The sequence below is a fragment of the Bufo gargarizans genome, chromosome 8, assembly GCF_014858855.1.
Source record: "Bufo gargarizans isolate SCDJY-AF-19 chromosome 8, ASM1485885v1, whole genome shotgun sequence".
NCBI lineage: Eukaryota > Metazoa > Chordata > Amphibia > Anura > Bufonidae > Bufo > Bufo gargarizans.
Window position 1 is genome coordinate 131,190,451 of NC_058087.1, and position 20,098 is coordinate 131,210,548.

A 20,098-nucleotide genomic window follows, 5' to 3' on the forward strand; every position below is an offset into this window, starting at 1 on the left:
TCATATTATAAGGGAACATAATACAGTGAATAGACTGTCATCTTAGCAACTATGCATGAAAAATCGCACCACATCCGCACTTGCTTGCGGATGCTTTCGATTTTCACGCAGCCCCACTCACTTGTATGGGGCCTGCGTTCCGTGGAAAACGCACAATATAGAGCATGCTACGATTTTCACGCAACGCACAAGTGATGCGTGAAAATAACCGCTCATGTGCACAGCCCCATAGAAGTGAAAGGGTCCGGATTCAGTGCGGGTGAAATGCGTTCACCTCACGCATTGCACCCGCGCTGAAAACTCGCCCGTGTGAAAGGGGCCTAAGGATGCCTGGCCCTGTCAGTCTCACTGGGAGGGGGAGTAGCAACAGGGAAATGCAGAGTTGAGGCAGTTCTCTGAGGTGCTAGGCCAGCCCCATAGTGCTCCAAGCACCACATTCACATATAACTAAAAATAAGAATTTTTCTGCAGCTGTAATACCGTTTGCAGAAGGAAAGGGTTCATTTAAGTAACCATAAACAGCCCTATCTGGCAGTATGACTGGTTTAATCCCTTAGTGACCACCAGTATGCCTTATTATGGTAGTCACTACGGGGCCTTAGACTAGGCGGTCTGGTCTAAGCATTGCATGGGTCTTGACTCTCACACGAGAGCCAGGCTTATGCTCTAACTGGCCGTTTAACCCCTTAACCATAATGTTTTGAGAGACTTGTCCTTCCCCATATTAAAGCCAGTATTCCGGTTGGATTGGATTAAGGGGTTTTGCCATCACAGACAATGGGGGCATATATTGCTATGCCCCCATTGTCTGATAGGTGCGGGACCCGCACCTACACGGAGAACGGAGAGGGGAAAGTAGTGGAGGGTGCACTGCGCATGTGCAGCCACCTTCCATTCATTTCCAGGGGGCCTCCGGCAAAAGATACAGGACCCCTAAAAGGGTTTTCTAAGACTTTAATACTGATGGTCTGTCCTCGGGATAGACCATTAGTATCTGATTGTGGGAGGTCTGACCCCCAAGTCCCTCGCCAATCAGCTGTTTGAAAAGGCACCACCGCTCGCAGTAGTGCCGCGGCCTTCTCACAGCCACGTGGCCTAGGAGCAGCTCAGCTCCATAGAAGTGAATTGGGCTGAGTGGGATACTAAGCACAGACAGTACACAATGTATGACGCTTGGTAAGCTCTGAGAAGGCCGTGGTGCTCATAGGAGCGTTGGCGCCTTCTCAAACAGCTGATTGGTGGGGGTCCTGGGTGACTGTATTATAATGGGGTGTGGGTCAGGTTGATTATCTAGTACGGTATATTATTGGCTGGTATGTATTTTATTATAGTTATGACTGCACTATTAAGTATGTGATTATTAATTATGTTTCGTCGTAAGTATGATGTGAATGTGCTCCCTCTGTCCCCTGTTCTCGATCACGGGGTGTCGTTCTCCTCGCATGGCAGCTTGGGATCTAGGCGTGCTTTCAGTGTATTCCTGATGCAGCCCTCCGATTACTGACAGCAGAAGCAGTGCAACGTATTTTAGAAGCAAACAAAAGATCATTTGGGACTAGTAAATGGTTAAAAAAGTTGAAAAGTTTATTACAATAAAGAAATATGATGGTTGAGGGCCTGCTTCTGAGCTGACCCTCTAAAACATTAGGAGCAAGGGCCGCCTAGTAAGCATGTTGATATGATGGAGGAGGAGAAAAGGAAGATTGAACCATATACCCTTTTCTGTGGTGGTAGTGGTGCATGGGAATACAGTGTATTCAATATACCATAAAAGCCACATTTAAAGTGCCTTTATGTTCAGCCGCTTTCTTCTGGTGGAGTACAGAAGTCAGGGGCAATCCAGGCCTTGTTCATTTTGATAAGAGTCAACCTGTCAGTATTTTAAGTTGACAGTCGGATGCGCTTATCAGTTATTATGCCCCCAGCAACACTAAATACCCGCTCAGACAAAAACGCTGGCGGCAGGGCAGGCCAGCACCTCCAAATCGTAAAGCGTCAGTTCGTGCCACGTGTCCAGCTTGTACACCCAATAGTTGTAAGGCACAGAGGGATCACTGAGGACGCTGACACGGACTGCTACGTACTCCTTGACCATCTTCCAAAACTTTTTTCTCCTTGTGACACTAGGCCGCGCATCAGGGTATGGTTGCTGGCGGGGTGTCATGAAACTGTCCAAGGCCTTGGAGAGTGTTGCCTTGCCTCTGTTGGAACTGCAGTGTGTTCTCCTCGTCTCCCCTCTTTGGTTTCCCAAGGAACTACGTACTCTGCTTCCAGCGTTGTCAGCTGGAAATCTTTGGAGCAATTTTTCCACAAGGACCTTCTGGTGTTGCACCATTTTGCTAGTCCTCTCCACCACAGGAATGAAAGATGAGAAGTTCTTTTTGTAGCGGGGGTTGGGAAGGGTGTAAACAACCAGTAATCGGTGTTCGCCAAAGTGCGTATAACGCAAGGGTCATGGGAAAGGCAGCATAACATAAAGTCAGCCATGTGTGCCAGAGTCCCAACAGACAAGACTTCGCTGTCCTCAGGATTACTCTCAATCTCCTCATACTCTTCCTCCTCTTTGGCTCATCCACGCTGAACAGATGGAATAAACCTGCTATGGGGTACTACCCTCTGTAGTAGAGGCAACTGTCTCCTGCTCTTCCTCCTCCTCATCATCATCCAATTCGCGCTGAGAAGACAAACGGAGGGTGGTCTGGCTATCACCCTGTGTACTTTCTTTCCCCTTTTCCACATGCAAAGCGTCCTCCATTGTGAGCAGTGAGCGTTTCAGTTGACACAGAAGTGGGATGGCCGCTCACCATCTGTGTTGATTCCTCAAAGTTGCGTAAAACCTCACAGAGGTCAGACATCCATGCTCACTCGTCGCTTATGAAGAGCGTCGCACAACATCCATGCTCGCGTCGCACAACAGCCGGTGAGCTGGCAATTGCAAGCACTGCTGCTGTGTTGCCAGACCTGCGGCAGCTGTAGATGACTTTCGGAAATGGGCACACACGGCGCACCTTCACCAGTAGCTCAGGAAAATTGGGGTAGGTTTTGAGAAACTGCTAAACCACTAAGTTGAACACGTGGGCTAGGCATCATATGTGTGTGAGCTTGCCGAGCTCTAAAACCACCACCAAGTTATGGCCATTATCAGACACAACTATGCCTGGTTGTACGTTGAGTGGCGAGAGCCACAGCTCAGTCTGGTCTCTTATCCCCTGCCACAGCGGCTGTGTGCGGTTTGTCACCTAAATATTAGTCTAATTAGGGTCTTACCTTATAGGGTCGTCCCCACAGATATCATTGCACTTTTTTTTTTTCCTATTGTCCCCCGTTGATTTAGGTGTGCCGTCAGGAAAATGTAGCGTCCCTGGCCACAAGCACTTGGCTATGTGTCAGTCGTTAAGTGGGCCTTCCCAATAACAGCGTTGGTCAGGGCACGGGTGATATTACGGGAAACATGCTGGTGTAAGGCGGGGACGGCACACCAGGAAAAATAGTGGCGGCTGGGGACTGAGTAATGAGGGACCGCCGACGCCGCCATCAGGCTGCGGACAGCCTCAGTGTCCACAAGCCTACATCATTTTCAGGGTATGCAATTTGGAAAGGTGCGCATTTAGTGCTATGGCCTGTGGGTGGGTGGCTGGGTATTTGCGCTTTTGTTTAAAGGCTTGGGGTATGGATAGCTGTACACTGCACTGGGACACAGAAGTGGATGTGCTAGCTGATGGTGCTTTTGAAGCTCCAGGTGCAGGGCGGGAGGTATCCGGGCCTGCGTCTTGGACAGGAGATTGGCCAGCACGTAACACAGGGGAAGAGGAGGCAGTCCCAGACCAGCAGACACTGATTGTGGACCCAGGCGTTCGCCCACCTATTAGGGTGCTTTGATGCCATGTGGCGGATCATGCTAGTGGGGGTGAGGTTGCTAGTGTTCACGCCTCTGCTCAATTTGGTACGGCACAGGTTGCAAATGACAATTCTTTTATCGTCCGCACTTTCCTAAAAAAAGCGCCAGACTGCGAAATACCTAGCCCTTGGCAAGGGAGTGTTAAGGTTACCTGCACAATTGCTTGTAGAGGTTACTCGAAGAGGGGAAGGAGTCCAATGGCAGCAAAACAGGAACAGAAGAGCACGGAAACGGAATGGATGAATGATCCCGATATGCAGGAAAAGAGTGGTCAGGCAGTCCTGGGTCGGTACATGGGATGGCAGGTACAAGGATTCAGGATGAGGCAGGAGAGTAGTCGATGGAGGCAGAGTTCAGTACACGAGCAGGTTAGCAGACAAATACTGAGAGGTACTGAGAGATAGCTCAATAATCTGGCAAGGGAGGAAGTGACATGATCTTCCTTAAATAGGGCTACACAGATCTGATTGGTCAAACCAAAAGCAGGAACATTCAGGTCAAGGAGGTGGTTCAAAAAAGTAACAGAAACTGTCCAGGAAGCTCTGTGGTCTAGTGAGCAAGGCTACAGCCTAGGACGCTGGAGTATCCCGGTTTGATCCCTGACAGGGAGATTGCTGCAAGGGGGTGCTCTGGGGAACAGTTGCGGGCCTGTTTGGTGTGGCCCACCTTCTCGCTTTTGCCAACCCACTGCCTCTTCCAGCCTGTTGCGGTGCTGCGGATCCCTGCCCCTCTGTACTGCGGTCCTTGCTCGGCTTGCCACCTTCCCAGGTTGGGTCATTGATTTCATTCTCCACCACCTCCTCTTCCACTTCCTCACTCTGGTCATCCTCCTGACTTGTTGACCTAACAGCAACCTCACTTATTGACAACTGTGTCTCATCCTCTTCATCGACCTCTTGAGACACTAATTGCCGTTGACTTATTGGCAACTGTGTCTCATCATCATCATCCACCTCTGATTGCCGTTCCCCACCGCCATCTTCTTGTGACTGTGGATGCTCAAGAGTTTGGGCATCAGTGCACACGATCTCATCATGTCCCTTTTCAATCGTGCTTGGTGAGAGGGCCAAATCAAGGAATGGCGATGTAAAGAGCTCCTCGGAATATCCAACTGTGGGATCACTTGTTTGTCAAGACTCTCCATGGTGGGAGGAAGGAGGATCAGGGTGACGATTCTGTTGACCAGACTCTTGGCTACTGAGACTGGACTTTGTGGAAGACAGGGTGGTGCTTAACCGACTAGAAGCATTATCTGCTGCAATCCAACCGACTACCTGCTCGCACTGGTCTGACTTCGAGAGTGGTGTCCTGCACCACCCTTCAAACTGGGACATGAAGCTAGGTATCGTGGATGAGTGTGTTTCTTGTGCTCTGGTAGCAGGCACAGTTTCACCGTGCCCAGGGCCACGGCCTCTGCTTGCACCATAAGCAGCACGGCCACTTCCCCGTCACTTACTGCTCGCCTTGAGCATATTAAATGATATATATGCTTGTAAGTATGTCACACGTACAGTAGCGCAGGTTTTTAGTATGCGCACTTGTTAAACAGGAGATGTAGTGCAGATAATGTCGCTGTCCGCAGCGTCTACAGAAAAAGTACTGGATGTCAGATATTTTTAGGATGCACACACGTTATACAGGAGATGTAGCGCAGTTAAAGGGGTTGTCCAAGTTATATTTATTGATGACCTATCCCCAGGATAGGTCATCAATATCAGATCGGAGGGGGTCCGACACCCGGCACCCCGTCCGATCAGCTGTTTGAAGAGGAGACTCGCACGGTGTCAGCGTAGCCTCCTCTTCACTGTTTACCTTCTAGCCGTTGCATCTGCAGTGGTGAGCAGGTGTAATTACACCCAAGCCTTCCCATTCATTTCAATAGGAAGGCTTGGGTGTAATTACACCTGCTCACCACTGCAGATGCAACGGCTAGAAGGTAAACAGTGAAGAGGAGGCAGCGCTGACACCGCGCACGCCTTCTCTTCAAACAGCTGATCGGAGGGGGTGCCGGGTGTCTGACCCCCTCCGATCTGATATTGATGACCTATCCTGAGGATAGGTCATCAATAAATGTAACTTGGACAACCCCTTTAATGTAACTGTCCGCAGCGGACACCGTCTACAGAAAAAGTACGCTGGATGTCGCAGATATTGTTAGGCTGCGCACAGATTACACAGGAGATGTAGCGCAGATAATGTTGCTGTCTGTAGCGGCCAAACAATTGCAAGCTATTTAGCGCATGTTGCGCTAAAAATATATATCGCAGCCAGATACAACAATAGTCCTTAAAAGGACTTTTGGGTGTCTAATATCAACCCTGCCTAACCCAAAAAATGTTATTCCATTCCCTACACTTACTGTCCCTTCTACAGCACAGCTCTCCCTGACTAAGACTGGCCAAACCACGTATCATCTGGTGCTTTATAGCCAGCCAATCACTGTAATGCCAGTTACTAACATGGCTACTGGCATTACAGTGAGTAGCAGTACTTAACTGCATGTTTATTGGCTGCGTAGCATTTGAATGCTCGATCATCACTAATTGGGACGTGTGCTGTCAGCGGAGAACACGTACGTGAAACACTGATGTGTGAATGAGGCTTTACAGGTTATCACAATAATGTCCGTGTGATACATTTTGCACCACCGTGTGGCATGGGTCCTACCACTAGACCACCTACGGAGTGTGAACACGGTCTGAGAGGTGCTGAGATACAACTTCCAGCCGAGCTCCCACATACCTCCATAGTGAGATCACTCAGGTAGTGTACGCCCCACCTATAACAGGCCATGTGACACAGGCTACCAGCAGTACGCAATGGCTCATTCTAATCACTAAAATAAAGTGGCCTAAATGGGAGGAAATGCTCAAAACCCCAAACACTGTGGCGTGTTTATAACCAGGGGAGCCATTCCTCCGCATGTGATCCGTTGCTAGCGGCAATCCCCAGAAAAATGCATACAATGGAGGATGTCGGCAGCGGACCACATGCACCACATGTATCCGTGTGATACATATTGGGATATTTATCGCCCAGTTATTTACCACATGGATTATTGCTGTGTTCCTTTCCTACTTTTACTGATAATGGATCAGCATACACTGATGGATGGAATCACACATGCAGTTTTTTTTTTGCAGTTCTTTTGAAACTAAAGCCTTCAAAGATTGAAAGCTGTATTTGTGTTTCCAGCTTTGCAGAGTTTGGCGGTCCGAGTTCACATCACTTTTTTTCCCATCCGTTTAATGTATACAAAAAACGTAGGGCTGACGCAGCCTCCCTCTGAACTGGCTATGTCGTAGTGTTTTATGAAGCAGTTAGTTCATATCTGAAGGCAGATCTCCCGACGGGCCGATCACGCTGGTGTGCGTGAGCCCTAATACAGCATTCTTCAGGCGAGTGAAAGGAGACCTGTTTTTTTTTTAATTGGATAGCTGCAATCCGCCTTTTTATAAGTAATCCTCTAACATGTTGTAAAAAGTGGCCAAACTTAGTGTCAGGGGCCCGAGCACACCAGTAACTGGGAGCAGAGCAGGGTTGGGAATGTAAGTATATGGAACATATCATTTTTATCATTTAGATATATTTTTAAAAAACCCTTTGACTATTTTTTGTGTGTATTGGGTGTTGATTGTATAGTAACAGCCTTGTCTTTCTTCTCTTTCCTTGGGGAACAGTTGGCTATCCGTTTCTGGCTACAGACGATGTGAACAAAGATAATGTGCAAGATGTTCTCTTCGTTTTTAAAACCGACGATGCCAACAAATTAAATGTATCCTGTATGGATGAAGGTAAATTATCTTACATCTGATGCCGATGTACAGACAAGCTGCCAGGTTATAAAATGCTTACCTCAGTAGTGCAGGCAGTGAAGGATGATGAGGACACTTCTAATTAGAACCAGACATTAAAGGCTATGGACACCTTTGTGCACTAAAAATCAATAAACCCATATCTTAGGGGTACTTTCACACTAGCGTTTTTCTTTTCCGGCATGGAGTTCCGTCACAGGGGCTCTATACCGGAAAAGAACTGATCAGGAATATCCCCATGCATTCTGAATGGAGAGTAATCTTCAGTTCAGTCATTTTGACTAATCAGGCAAAAGAGAAAACCGTAGCATTCTACGGTTTTATCTCCGGCGAAAGAAAACTGAAGACTTGCCTGAATGACGGATCCGGCATTAGTGCCGGATCCGATACAAGACAGATCCGTCTGTCCGCATGACAAGCGAAGAGACGGATCCGTTATTGCAATGCATTTGTGAGACGCATCCGGATGCGTCTCACAAATGCTTTCAGTCACATCCAGATCGGCGGATCCGGCAGGCAGTTCCGACGACTGAACTGCTTGCCAGATCACACTGCCACAAGTGTGAAAGTAGCCTTACTGTAATGCAGTGCATAATGAAATTGCACTTGTTTGCTTGCTGGTATCAGCTTTGCTTCACATGCTATCAGAAATGCTCTGATGATTTTTGCTTAATGCTGTCAACTCCTGTGAGAATCTGTGGGCGTTACTGTGGATTTCACATGCACCAACACAGCTCTGCTACCCTGCCCCCACATCCTGTTACTTAGCACAGCTCTGCTACCCCGCCCCCACATCCTGTTACACAGCACAGCTCTGCTGCCCCGCCCACATATCCTGTTACACAGCACAGCTATCAGCCACTTACATATAGGCCTCAAGCACACGACCGTTTTTTTTTTAAGGTCCGCAAAAACGGGGTCCGTAGGTCCGTGATCCGTGACCGTTTTTTCGTCCGTGGGTCTTCCTTGTTTTTTGGAGGATCCACGGACATGAAAAATGAAAAAAAAAATCTAAGTCAAGTTTGCCATTGAAATGATCGGAAAAAACGGATCACGGACGCGGATGACAATCTTGTGTGCATCCGTGATTTTTCACGGACACATTAACTTGAATGGGTCCGTAAACCGTTGGCCGTGAAAAAAATAGGACAGGTCATATTTTTTTCACGCCCAGGAAACACGGATCACGGATGCAGCTGCCAAACGATGCATTTTCCGATTTTTCCACGGACCCATTGAAAGTCAATGGGTCCACAAAAAAAACCCAGAAAACGGCACAACGGCCACGGATGCACACAACGGTCGTGTGCATGAGGCCATAGGCTGCTGGAACTTGTAAGATTTAATTCCAATCCACAACATGGTGAGTCTTACAGTATGCTACAACCTGTAATCAGCAGATCTATTTCTCACTTTCCATTCCGTAGAAAGCCCATTATTTGTGGACTCAATAGATATTTCTGCTGGTAACGTTAGTGCAGCGATCTACAATCCTAACCATGGCGTTATAAGCAGGATGTAAATCTCATTACTGACAGCGCTCACTACGTACACTCTCTTCTGACTACAGTATTGTGTGCAGTCCACACAGTGAACTGCCACTTGTCCCACACACATTAGTACAAAGTGACAGCACAATGCTATGTACACATAGAAGTACGTAGGGGGGGAGATTTATCAAAACTGGTGTAATGTAGGGCATAGTTGCCCATAGCAATCAATCAGATGCCTCCTTTCATTTTCCAATGAAGCTGTGAAAAATGAAAGGTGGAATTTGATTGGTTGCTATGGGCAACTATGCCAGTTCTACATTACACCAGTTTGATATATAAGAAAAAAATGTCCGCACTCTCAAACACTTGATTCACTCCTGTGGTCGCACTGTTTTTAGCTCCTTATACAAGAATAAGACATGCTCTATTTTTTTTTTTTGCGGGGCCGCTGAACACAAGTTCACTCATCCCTAGTTGAGACCAAAAGGATGAATAAAGTGTTTTTCTTTTCACTCGTTTTTTGTAAGAGTGCTGCCTTTTTTTTTTATATTCTCATATTGTCCTGGATTTGTTGCTGGATCCATTGGCCAGGACCTCCATTTTTTGGCCTGATGTGCTGCCATTGTTATATATACATCGTATTTTCTGCCCCATGAGACGCACATACCGTATTTTTAACCCTATAAGACACACCTAGGTTTTTAAGGAGGAAAATAAGAAAATAAATTATTCCTCCTCATTGATGGTGCAGTGGCAGCTTCTGATCGGAGCCCCAGCTGTGTAATCCTGGGGCTCTGATCGGTTACCATGGCAGCCAGGACGCTACAAAGCCCTGGCTACCATAGTCAGCTGCACAGGGCAGCAGGGAGAGTGTAAAGTCTTATTCACCCTGATAGAGCTCTATTAGGGTGAATAGGACAAGGGATTGAAAGATCCCAGGTTCTAGCCGCTAAGGGGGAAAATGGTTATTAAATGAAAAGTAAAAAATTATTAAGTATAAATCACCCACTTTCCCAATTGAACATAAAAAATATATAAACAATAAATAAATAAACAGATTACATATCGCCACGTCCAAAAAATCCAAACTATTTAAAATATTTAAAAATGTCCTATGCGGGGAACTCCGTAACAGAAAAAAATAATAAATAAAATGCGTGATTCGCCATTTTTTTGTCACCTCGTCACTCCAAAAAATAGGATCGCATTATTCTATTATGGGCCGGACGTTCCATAAAATACGGAATGCACGCTGCTTTTTTTGGTGTTTTATTTTTTTTTTGCATGGTATCGAGTATCGCAATACTTTTTTATGGTATCGAAACCGAATCAAAATTTTGGTATTGAAACAACACTACTGTATAGTGTACTGCAGTGTATTGTCATTCACAGTAAGCCAGATCAGGCTCAGCTATACCATGGCAATCTGGATGATATGGTAACCATAGGGACCCTGCCACAGCAGCATAAAGTCAGGCGTACACAGTGCCCGCCTGACTCTGCCGTACACAGTGCCCGCCTGACTCTGCCGTACACAGTGCCCGCCTGACTCTGCCGTACACAGTGCCCGCCTGACTCTGCCGTACACAGTGCCCGCCTGACTCTTCCGTACACAGTGCCCGCCTGACTCTTCCGTACACAGTGCCCGCCTGACTCTTCCGTACACAGTGCCCGCCTGACTCTGCCGTACACAGTGCCCGCCTGACTCTGCCGTACACAGTGACATCACCACAGGTCCTCTAACCACAATGTAGTCTGGAGCTGCTCCTGGTGCGAGAGATGTCCGTGAGGGGCGGGGGCTTCTCAAGAGAGGCAGGTTCTGATACAGGTACTGATTGGGGGGGGGGGGGGAGACAGTGCACACAGGAGGAGTCACAGAAAATCTGTCCGGATAGAAGGCATAGGAAGCACAGCAGGCTGTAGAACAAAAACTAAAAAAGATAGATAAATAGAACCAATTGGAGAAATGATTTTCTCCACAAAATAAATTAATTACTGTAAAAAAAAAGAAAAATAATTCTTAAAGTAATGATGGCCACTCGATTTTCTTTACTTAGCTGCTTTTTTCCTGCCATAATACAAATTCTAACAGTCTATTCAGTAGAACTATCAGCTGTGTATCCACCTGACTTCTCCACAACGCAACTGATGGTCCCAACCCCATTTATAAGGCAAGAAATCCCACTTATTAAACTTGACAGGGCACACCTGTGAAGTGAAAACCATTTCAGGTGACTACCTCTTGAAGCTCATCAAGAGAATGCCAAGAGTGTGCAAAGCAGTAATCAAAGCAAAAGGTGGCTACTTTGAAGAACCTAGAATATGACATATTTTCAGTTGTTTCACACTTTTTTGTTATGTATATAATTCCACATGTGTTAATTCATAGTTTTGATGCCTTCAGTGTGAATCTACAATTTTCATAGTCATGAAAATAAAGAAAACTCTTTGAATGAGAAGGTGTGTCCAAACTTTTGGTCTGTACTGTATATATATATATATATATATATATATATGTATATATTTTTTTTTTACAAAGGTGTCCATATCCTTTAAAGGGGTATTCCCATCTCAAACAATGGGGGCATATCGCTAGGATATGCACCTAGAACGAAGCGGGGAGCGCTGTGGCTGGAGGACCCTAGATTTCCTGGGGTCCGTCCACCACCAAGTGCTGCTCCCACAGAAATGAATGGGAGCGCAGCGTGCATGTGCGGCCCATGCTCCCATTCATTTCTATGGGGCAGACGGCAATAGCCGTTCCAGCGTTTGGCTATTTTCTGGCGGCCCCATAGTAATGAATGGAGGGCGGCTGCGCATGCGCAGTGCGCCTTCCTTTCATTTCCCAGCTCCGTTCTCATTGTAGGTGCGGGTTCCAGCGGTGGGACCCACACCTATCAGACAACGGGGGCATATCTTAGCGATATGCCCCCATTGTCTGAGATGGGAAAATCCCTTTCACACTGAGCTACCTAATACTTGTGAATGTAGATAGTTAGGCCCCTTGCAGACGAGCGTTCCTCCCGCAGCAAGTCCGCAACGCAGCTCCCGGCCTGACCTCCCAGCACTGACGGGATTCACATAGCATTATATTGATTTATGATGCTATGTAACTCTTATATTTCTGGAATATATTGGATAACACTGGGAGGTCAGGCCCGGTTCTGTGTCGCGGACTCGCTGCGGGAGGAATGCTCGTCTGCAAGAGGCCTTACAGTGGCCACTAGAGGCAGCATGGGAGCTTAAAGAGGACCTTTCACTCGTATAAAAACTAAAAACTAACTCTATCTGTGGGCAGAGCGGCGCCCAGGGGTCCCCCTGCACTTACTAGTATGCCTGGGCGCCGCTCCGTTCGCCCGGTATAGGCTCCGGTGTCTCAGCTCCGCCTGTTGTACTAGACTGATTTTTTTGTAGGAGGCGTGTCCCTTGCTGCAGCACTGGCCAATCGCAGCACACAGCTCATAGCCTTTTTTTTTTTTTACATGTACAAAATATTCAGCATGTTTCATTTGTGAAAACCACATCCACACCAAAAACCATGGCAAAAACCACACCCAGTCACACACCATCTAAATACACCCTAAGGGTACAACCACACCGCATGGTTGTGATGCGGCTGAAAGGGCCACCGTGGGCTCTAATCACACTAATGGAGACCGCACTGTTCAGCAGGCCTGTATTGTTAGTGGCCGCGCGGCCCGCTGAACGGTGCGGTCTTCATTAGTGTGATTAGAGCCCACTGTGGCCTTTTCGGCCACATGGTACGCGAATGCAGCATGGACACGCCGCAACCGCCGCGTGGTCGTACCCTTAAAGATGTAACTTTCTCACTCACCTTCAGCGACAGCTAACTTGTGCATCAATGTGAAGGGTATCTTCAATCTTTGCAGGCTTCCAGAAACCATGCTTCTTCTTATCTGCCCTGTCTGGGACAAATGGAAGTACCCTGTGGATCAGACCTGTTTCTGATGATGATGTGCAGTTAGTGGAGTGCAATATCCAGGACCTTGGTGGTGAGGACAGCGGTGGCTGTCTGGTTATAAGGAAATCCGGATTCATATTAGCAATTGATTCGAAAACAGGTAAGATTCGCTATGTGCAATTTATCAGTTATCTAAATAATTATTCTCTAGTGTGAAAATCTAGTATTGGTGAGAGTAATAGGAGGATTTATTACACCTGTAAAAGACATTTACCAGTAAGTGCACCTTCAAGGTAGGTTCTTTGTAAAGCAAATAAAGAAAGATAAATACGTTTTTTAACCCTTTTTTTTTCCGCAGCATGTAGACGAGCACATTAAAATCTCATTCGCTTTGCAGATACAGTAGAACACTTTGCCACATAATCCTCAGCTTATACGTCCTGTGTGGACCTCCTGGACACAGCAGAAACGGGATTGTTACCCGGATTGTTCTCTGTGCAGGGAAATCTGCAACATCAGGGAGTATTTATGCCGCACACCACATTCATTTTTTTAGACATTTTAGTCACTTTGTGCGGCCAGTGGGTGTGGCTTAGTGGGAAAGGGTGTGGCCTTCTGGGATGGGGTGTGGCTTAACATGTAACAATGTGTGCCAACATTTTTCCGCCAAATTCAGTACACATTGTGGTCGAGCTGCTGTAACTGCTGCAGATCACTATAATTTCAGTGGAGTACATGGTTTTTGTGCGTTTCCCCCGTACTTGCAGTAATCCACACATAGGTACAACAGCTCGGCCACTAACCTTCCTCACCTGACCGCAGTCTGATGCACAAGTCACAGCACCAGATACATGCCACACAATTTTGCTGAGGATGAAATATTGGAGAATATTCTCCATGAATGAATCGGTGTCAGTTCTTAGTAATGAATGTATATATGGCAGCACTGAGTCCTCCAGTCTACACCAAACATCTACCCGTACTATTTCAAAGTGTGATCACGTCCTGCGCTCAGTTCATTTCATTTGTCTTGGAGACCTCTTGAAAGTCGGTCTCCATGGAGTCCCGATATTTGCCTGGCACACATCAGCTCATGTCTTGCAGGACACACCTTGTGGGAAAAGCCAACGAAGTTTGCAGCTGAGTCCACAGTTCTAAAACCAGTGCTGAAAATTCCAGATGTGGATAAAGATGGTGTAGAAGATCTTATGTTTTTTCTTTTTGTGGAAGATGAGGTAAAAATATGTAACTATGTCCAATATAATGTACAGGCTATGATTCATTATTATACTGTAGTAACACAAAGCAAATGAGTTGTGATATTCACCAAAGGTTGTGACTATAACATATTTTCTACCAGCCTTAAACCCTGGAAAGGTCTCGCTCTAGTCTGCCTCTCATGTCTGTCTAGTCCTTGCCAATCTCTAATGTCTGTCAGGCTGATTTATGTAACTCATCCTTGTATGTGATATTGTGTTCGCTCTATCACCTACCCTCAGAGTTTTGATGGAAACTAAAGTTTCTTTAATGTGTTTCAATACAAACTAAGCATGAGAAAAGGGGCCTGTGCCCCACAGCACAAAGGACCAGAGTGGCAGGGGGCAGATAAGTATGAGGCTGCAGGCATCAGTCAAAAGTCAGGTATTACCAGATAACCTCTTTAAGGAATCTATAAAAAAAAAAGAAAATGAAGGCTTACAAATTTTCCGCCACTCCTGTTCCAAAGATTCCTGGGTCCCTGTACTTCCTGATCCCTCTAAACACAGGAAACGTGACTGCTTACCCAGTCGCTAGCCTCAGTCACTGATCCGGCAGTAAGGACAGGTCGGCACTCGGCTGGGTCATTATTGCTTTCTTTTACTTTTTCAAGCCATGTTGTTCTGTTTTTAAATCTTTTTTTCTTGGCTCAACAACCCCTTTAAATTACTTTAGCATCACTCACCTTATGCTGAAGCTTGATATGTATGATTTTTCTATTATCTTTTTTCATTTCTAAACTTAAAGGGGTTTTCCAAATCTTTAATACTGATGACCTGTCCTCAGGAGAGGTCATCAGTATCCAATCGTGGGGGTCCAATACTTGGGACCCCCGCTGATCAGCTGTTTGAGAAGGCAGCGAGGCTCACTATACTATGTACAGAGCTGTGCTTTGTAAGCACAGAGAAGGCCGCGGTGCTCACAGGAGCCCCATGGCCTTCTCAAACAGCTGATTGAAAGTGAATGAGTCCTCAAATTGTGGAACGAATGTGGACCCAAATTACGGACGTGGTAATGGACCCTTCTCCTGAGGATAGGTCATCAGAATGAAAGTCTTGGAAAACCCTTTTTAACCAGAACTGGGAGCCCAGATGGCCATACACAGTGACAACTGTCAGGTCACATGGCAGACAGCAGTTTATCAGCCAGCTGTATAGTGACAGGAATCCAGCGTAAGATTATGTATAGAACGTCACATAGAGACAATAGTCATTCTTTTTGTCTTCTGTTTTTATAGCTGCAGAGTGCTATATTCTCAGGAAAAAATGGAGATCGTATCGGAATAAAGTGGAGGATTGGGACTGAGCAACCAAGCGGTTATTACACACATGTGACAAAGTCAAAGGCACCGTATGTCCTGTTCTACAAAGGTGAAATAACTAAACTGCTATGAAAACATTCTATCTACAGCTCTGACCTGTCTAATTCTGATCTAAGCGATTGGTAGGTGCATATTACAATACAGTACTGACACGGTAACAAACCTTACCCTCCTCAAACAGGTAGGTCCATTGCTGCTTATGCCGTCAGCGACCTGTGTTCTCACACTGCGGGCCCTGATGAAAAACCGTTACCTATCATGCAGGACTCTGACTGGGAGGCACAAGGGAACACTACTGCAGGGTTTATTCCCATCATAGCTTCTTCCAGGTAAGTATATGTGACAGCATTGGTGACGTTCTACTGTAAATTCATCTAGAAACTGTTTAAATATTTCTGAATACAAAGCTTCAGATGCTTGTTCTATCAAGTTTTATATTTTTTAATGAGTTTTCTAAGGTAAAAAAAAAACTTTAAGGCAGGGAAAATGTTAAAACTGTAAAAGAAGTTATACTTCTCCATTCAGACTCCCACTTCTCCAGTGCCACCACTGCAATCCGCCCAGCCAGGCTTTGGCTTACTTGACTGCAGCGGAGTCATGCATATGAGTGCTGCAGCCAATCACTGGCCTTCTGCTGAGGATAGTAACTGCCTGCAGTGGTTGAGTATGATATAGGAGAACATGATGTCATTGCTGCAATAGCAGGAGGCTCGGAGCAGCTGGCTGTGCACTTTAGATGAGTGTTTGCTCTCCCATTATTCCTCCTAACTACCTCATATATATGCATGCAGTCCAGCTGAGCATGCATGTTTTCTGAATGGGGAGAGGCCAGTAAGACACTGCCAGACACCTCTGGAGGTGGTTTATCTCTTCTGAGAACAAAACGATTGGGCGTGTTGAAATCCAACTGCGCGATCCTTCTTTCTCGCACATTCCATTGGGGGACACAGACCATGGGTATAGCCTAGGTCATTTCTAGGAGGAGACACTATGCAAACAAAAAATATAGCCCCTCCTCCCCGGGCTATACCCCCATGCTCCACCGGGAGGACCCCAGTCTTGCTTAGTGACATTTTAGACACTCTACTCCCGTTTTTTCAGCAGAGGACGCAGGATCGCAATTTTGCTTTCCTGGTCTCTCGGTGGAGCGAGCGCCGTGGTCGAACTGATATCCCCGGCTACCTCCCACCCTCCCCCAGAAGTTAAGTGGAACCGGGCTCGACCTGCAGCTCCGGTGGCCTACCAGATCTGGGGTCACCTATCCTGCCCTCCTTCCAGTTCACTGCCACTCCTTGTGCCAGCTGACTGAAGAGGTGACCTCCGCTGGTGTGGATCAGAGGGGCGAAGACTGCAAGACGCAGATAAGTACACTGTCCTCCCTCTGTCTCCGGTGTGACACTTAGGGCCGCTTAGTGGGTGGTTTAAAGGGGGGAAGGATTCCTGTCTGGGGCAATCGCTCTTGCAGAAGTGGCAATCGGCTCTCCCACAGCAGTGATTAAGGAGCGGGCCCTCCTACCTTCCGGCGGCCGCGACTCTATTATTTTTCATACTTCCCCCTCGCGCACGGGCTTTGCGCCTTCTTGATGCGATTTGTGGGCGGAGCCCTATTCTCCAGCTTGGCGCTTCCGTCTCAGCTCTCTCCACACGCGGCTGCTCCCGGCTCCACTCTTGTCGCGGTAGGATAGTATTTTCTCAGCGTGCTGCGGGAACGGTAGGAGACCCTGACCCCTTTCTTTGCAGGGATTGCTGCCATCATGCCGAAACCTGGGGCCCCCCAAAAATCCAAGTCGGCTCCTCAGGCCCCACTGGGACTATGTAAAGTCTGTTGTTTGCCACTTTCGGTCACTGGATCCTGTGACTTTTGCCTTGCCTCTGGACAGGATCATCCTCCCCCCCCTCCTCCTCCTCCTCTCGCTCAGCCCAGTCCTCCCTCCGCCCCTTCGGAGCCCGCGGAACCCGCTTGGGCCTCTTCCATTTCTAGGGCGGCCGCTGATTTAGCCCAAGTCTCTCGGGCCGCCATGGCCTTCATGGAACGCTTGGCGTCCACGGATCCTGTGGCTAACACCAATCCACTTCCCAGTGGTTCCCACAGAGGACGCTCGGCCGCTAAGAGGCAGCGTACACAGCAGCATCCTTCCTCGGATGATTCTGCTTCCCCTCCTCGCCTCGAGGCCCGTTCAGACACTTCCCCTTCTCGCAGGGACCATAGATCAGAAGGGAAAAGATCCAGTTCTGACGAGGACACAGAGCTGGAACCCTCGCCCAAACTGTCCACTATGGTGGCAGATTTGGTGGCGGCGGTGGTCCAGGATACTTTTGATATCCAGGGGGAATCTCATTCCGCTGGTAGCCAGGAATTCCCTCTTTTCCACTCTAGGAAACCACAAACGGTTGTATTCCCCATACATGGCGAGCTCGACAAGGTCCTCTCTAAGGCCTGGGACCGCCCTAATCACCGTTTTTTTGCCACGAAGTGCATGGATACTCTTTATCCATTTCCGGCAGAAAATGTGCAGCAGTGGTCTTCTCCTCCTAAAGTGGCCAGATTGGCTAAGAATATGGCCATACCGGTCTTGGACGGTTCATCTCTACGGGACTCAGTTGATAGGCGTTTGGATTCTCTGTCCAAAGGCATCTTCACTCTGGCAGGCACAGGCCTGCGGCCCACTTTCGCCTCGGCCTGGGTATCCAGAGCGCTTTCCGTATGGTTGCAGCGCCACCATCAGGACCTAGCGGAGCAGGATGCCTCTACGGACACCTTGAACTTTGTCCTCCAGATGTCTCAGGCGACAAAGTTTCTCTGCGAAGCATTCTCACTTTGCGAGAGTTAGTTTCGGCCCTTTCGGTCCCTCAGCGCAGAGAAGTCTGGTTGAAGGTTTAGGACGCTGACGCTTCCTCTAAGCGTTCCCTCACTAACCTCCCCTTTGCGGGTTCCAGGCTTTTTGGCGCTAAGCTGGACGAGATCATCTCGGACGCGACGGGGGGCAAGAGTACCAACCTGCCCCAATCTAGATCCAAGCGCACCTTTGGAGCTCGGTCCTCCGGTTCTAGGAACCAGTCCTTTCGTCGCTTCTCCTCTTCCAGATCTGCGGCAGCCCCCTTCCCGGGTGGCTCTCGGGACTCCTGCAAGAAGCCTTCCTGGCGCCCGCGGCCACAGTCAGCCCACCCTGCGGCTCACAAGCAGTCCTCCGCCTGAAGGGGCGCCCCCACCTCTTACGGTGGGGGTCCGATTGCTCTCCTTTCAACAGGTTTGGAGAGCTCACATCCAGGACACCTGGGCCCTGGAAATTGTAACATCCGGTTACAAAATAGAATTTGCTTCCAGGCCCCCGGAGCGTTTCTTCCCTTCTCGGGTTTCGGGGGATCCGGTCCGGGCCTCGGCCCTTTTGCAGGCGGTCTCTTCCCTTTTGGACAGGGGAGTGATTGTTACAGTCCCTCTGGAAGAGCAAGGCGCAGGTTTCTACTCCAACCTATTCGTTGTTCCAAAGAAAGAGGGATTGGTGTGTCTGGTTCTAGACCTGAAGCTGTTAAACAGGTCTCTGCGGGCCCGGGGGTTCCGGATGGAATCCCTCCGATCCGTTATTGCTTCTCTTCTTCCAGGGGAGTTCCTCGCGTCTGTGGACATACAAGACGTCTATTTGCATGTCCCTATAGCAGAATCTCACCACAGGTTTCTGTGTTTCGCTGTCGCCGGGCAGCATTGCCAGTTTGTCGCCCTTCCCTTTGGGCTGGCTATGGCCCCTCGGGTATTTACGAAGATCTTGGCGACGCTCTTGGCGCTTCTCCGTACCAGGGGCATATCTCTGTTGCCCTACCTGGGCGACATACTAATAAAGGATTCCTCCCTTCCCCAGGCCAAGGACAGAGTCCCAATCACTGTTCAGACTCAGGAACAGTTCGGCTGGCTGATCAATGTCCAGAAGTCATCTCTTCACCCCTCTCAGAGGGTGACCTTCCTAGGGATGGTTCTGGACACCACGGTAGCTCGTATATTCCTTCCGGATTCCAAGTCCTCTTGGATTCAGCAGTCGGTATCTCGCCTACTGCGCTCCCGACGTCTCTCCATCCGGGAGTGCATGAGGGTTCTGGTCTGATGGTGGCCTCATTCGAGGCTGCCCCCTTTGCCCAGTTTCACACTCGGCCTCTGCAGCGGGCGATCCTGTCCTTTTGGGACAGGACATCGCGCGGTCTGGACTCTCGGGTCCATCTGCCTCTGTGGGTTCATGTGGAACTCCATTGGTGGCTGTCCCCTCAAAACCTGACTTCAGGGAGGTCCTTCCTTCCGATCTCCTGAATAGTCGTCACCACAGACGCCAGTCTCCTGGGTTGGGGTGGTGTTCTCCAGGCCCGGACGGTGCAGGGAGTTTAGTCGGCGGCGGAAGCCCGCCTTCC

General features: G+C 48.2%; 1 protein-coding gene across 2 annotated transcripts in view; it reads left to right on the plus strand.

Annotated features, from left to right (window-relative positions):
• Window positions 1-20,098, plus strand: part of FAM234A (family with sequence similarity 234 member A) — a 41,559-nt gene that overhangs the window by 4,785 nt on the left and 16,676 nt on the right. For both annotated transcript variants that reach the window (XM_044304855.1, XM_044304854.1), the window contains exons 3-7: window positions 7,579-7,692; window positions 13,097-13,288; window positions 14,233-14,363; window positions 15,623-15,755; window positions 15,888-16,035. In XM_044304855.1, coding sequence (XP_044160790.1) covers window positions 7,579-7,692; window positions 13,097-13,288; window positions 14,233-14,363; window positions 15,623-15,755; window positions 15,888-16,035 — 718 coding nt within the window. The remainder of the gene's footprint in view (window positions 1-7,578; window positions 7,693-13,096; window positions 13,289-14,232; window positions 14,364-15,622; window positions 15,756-15,887; window positions 16,036-20,098) is intronic.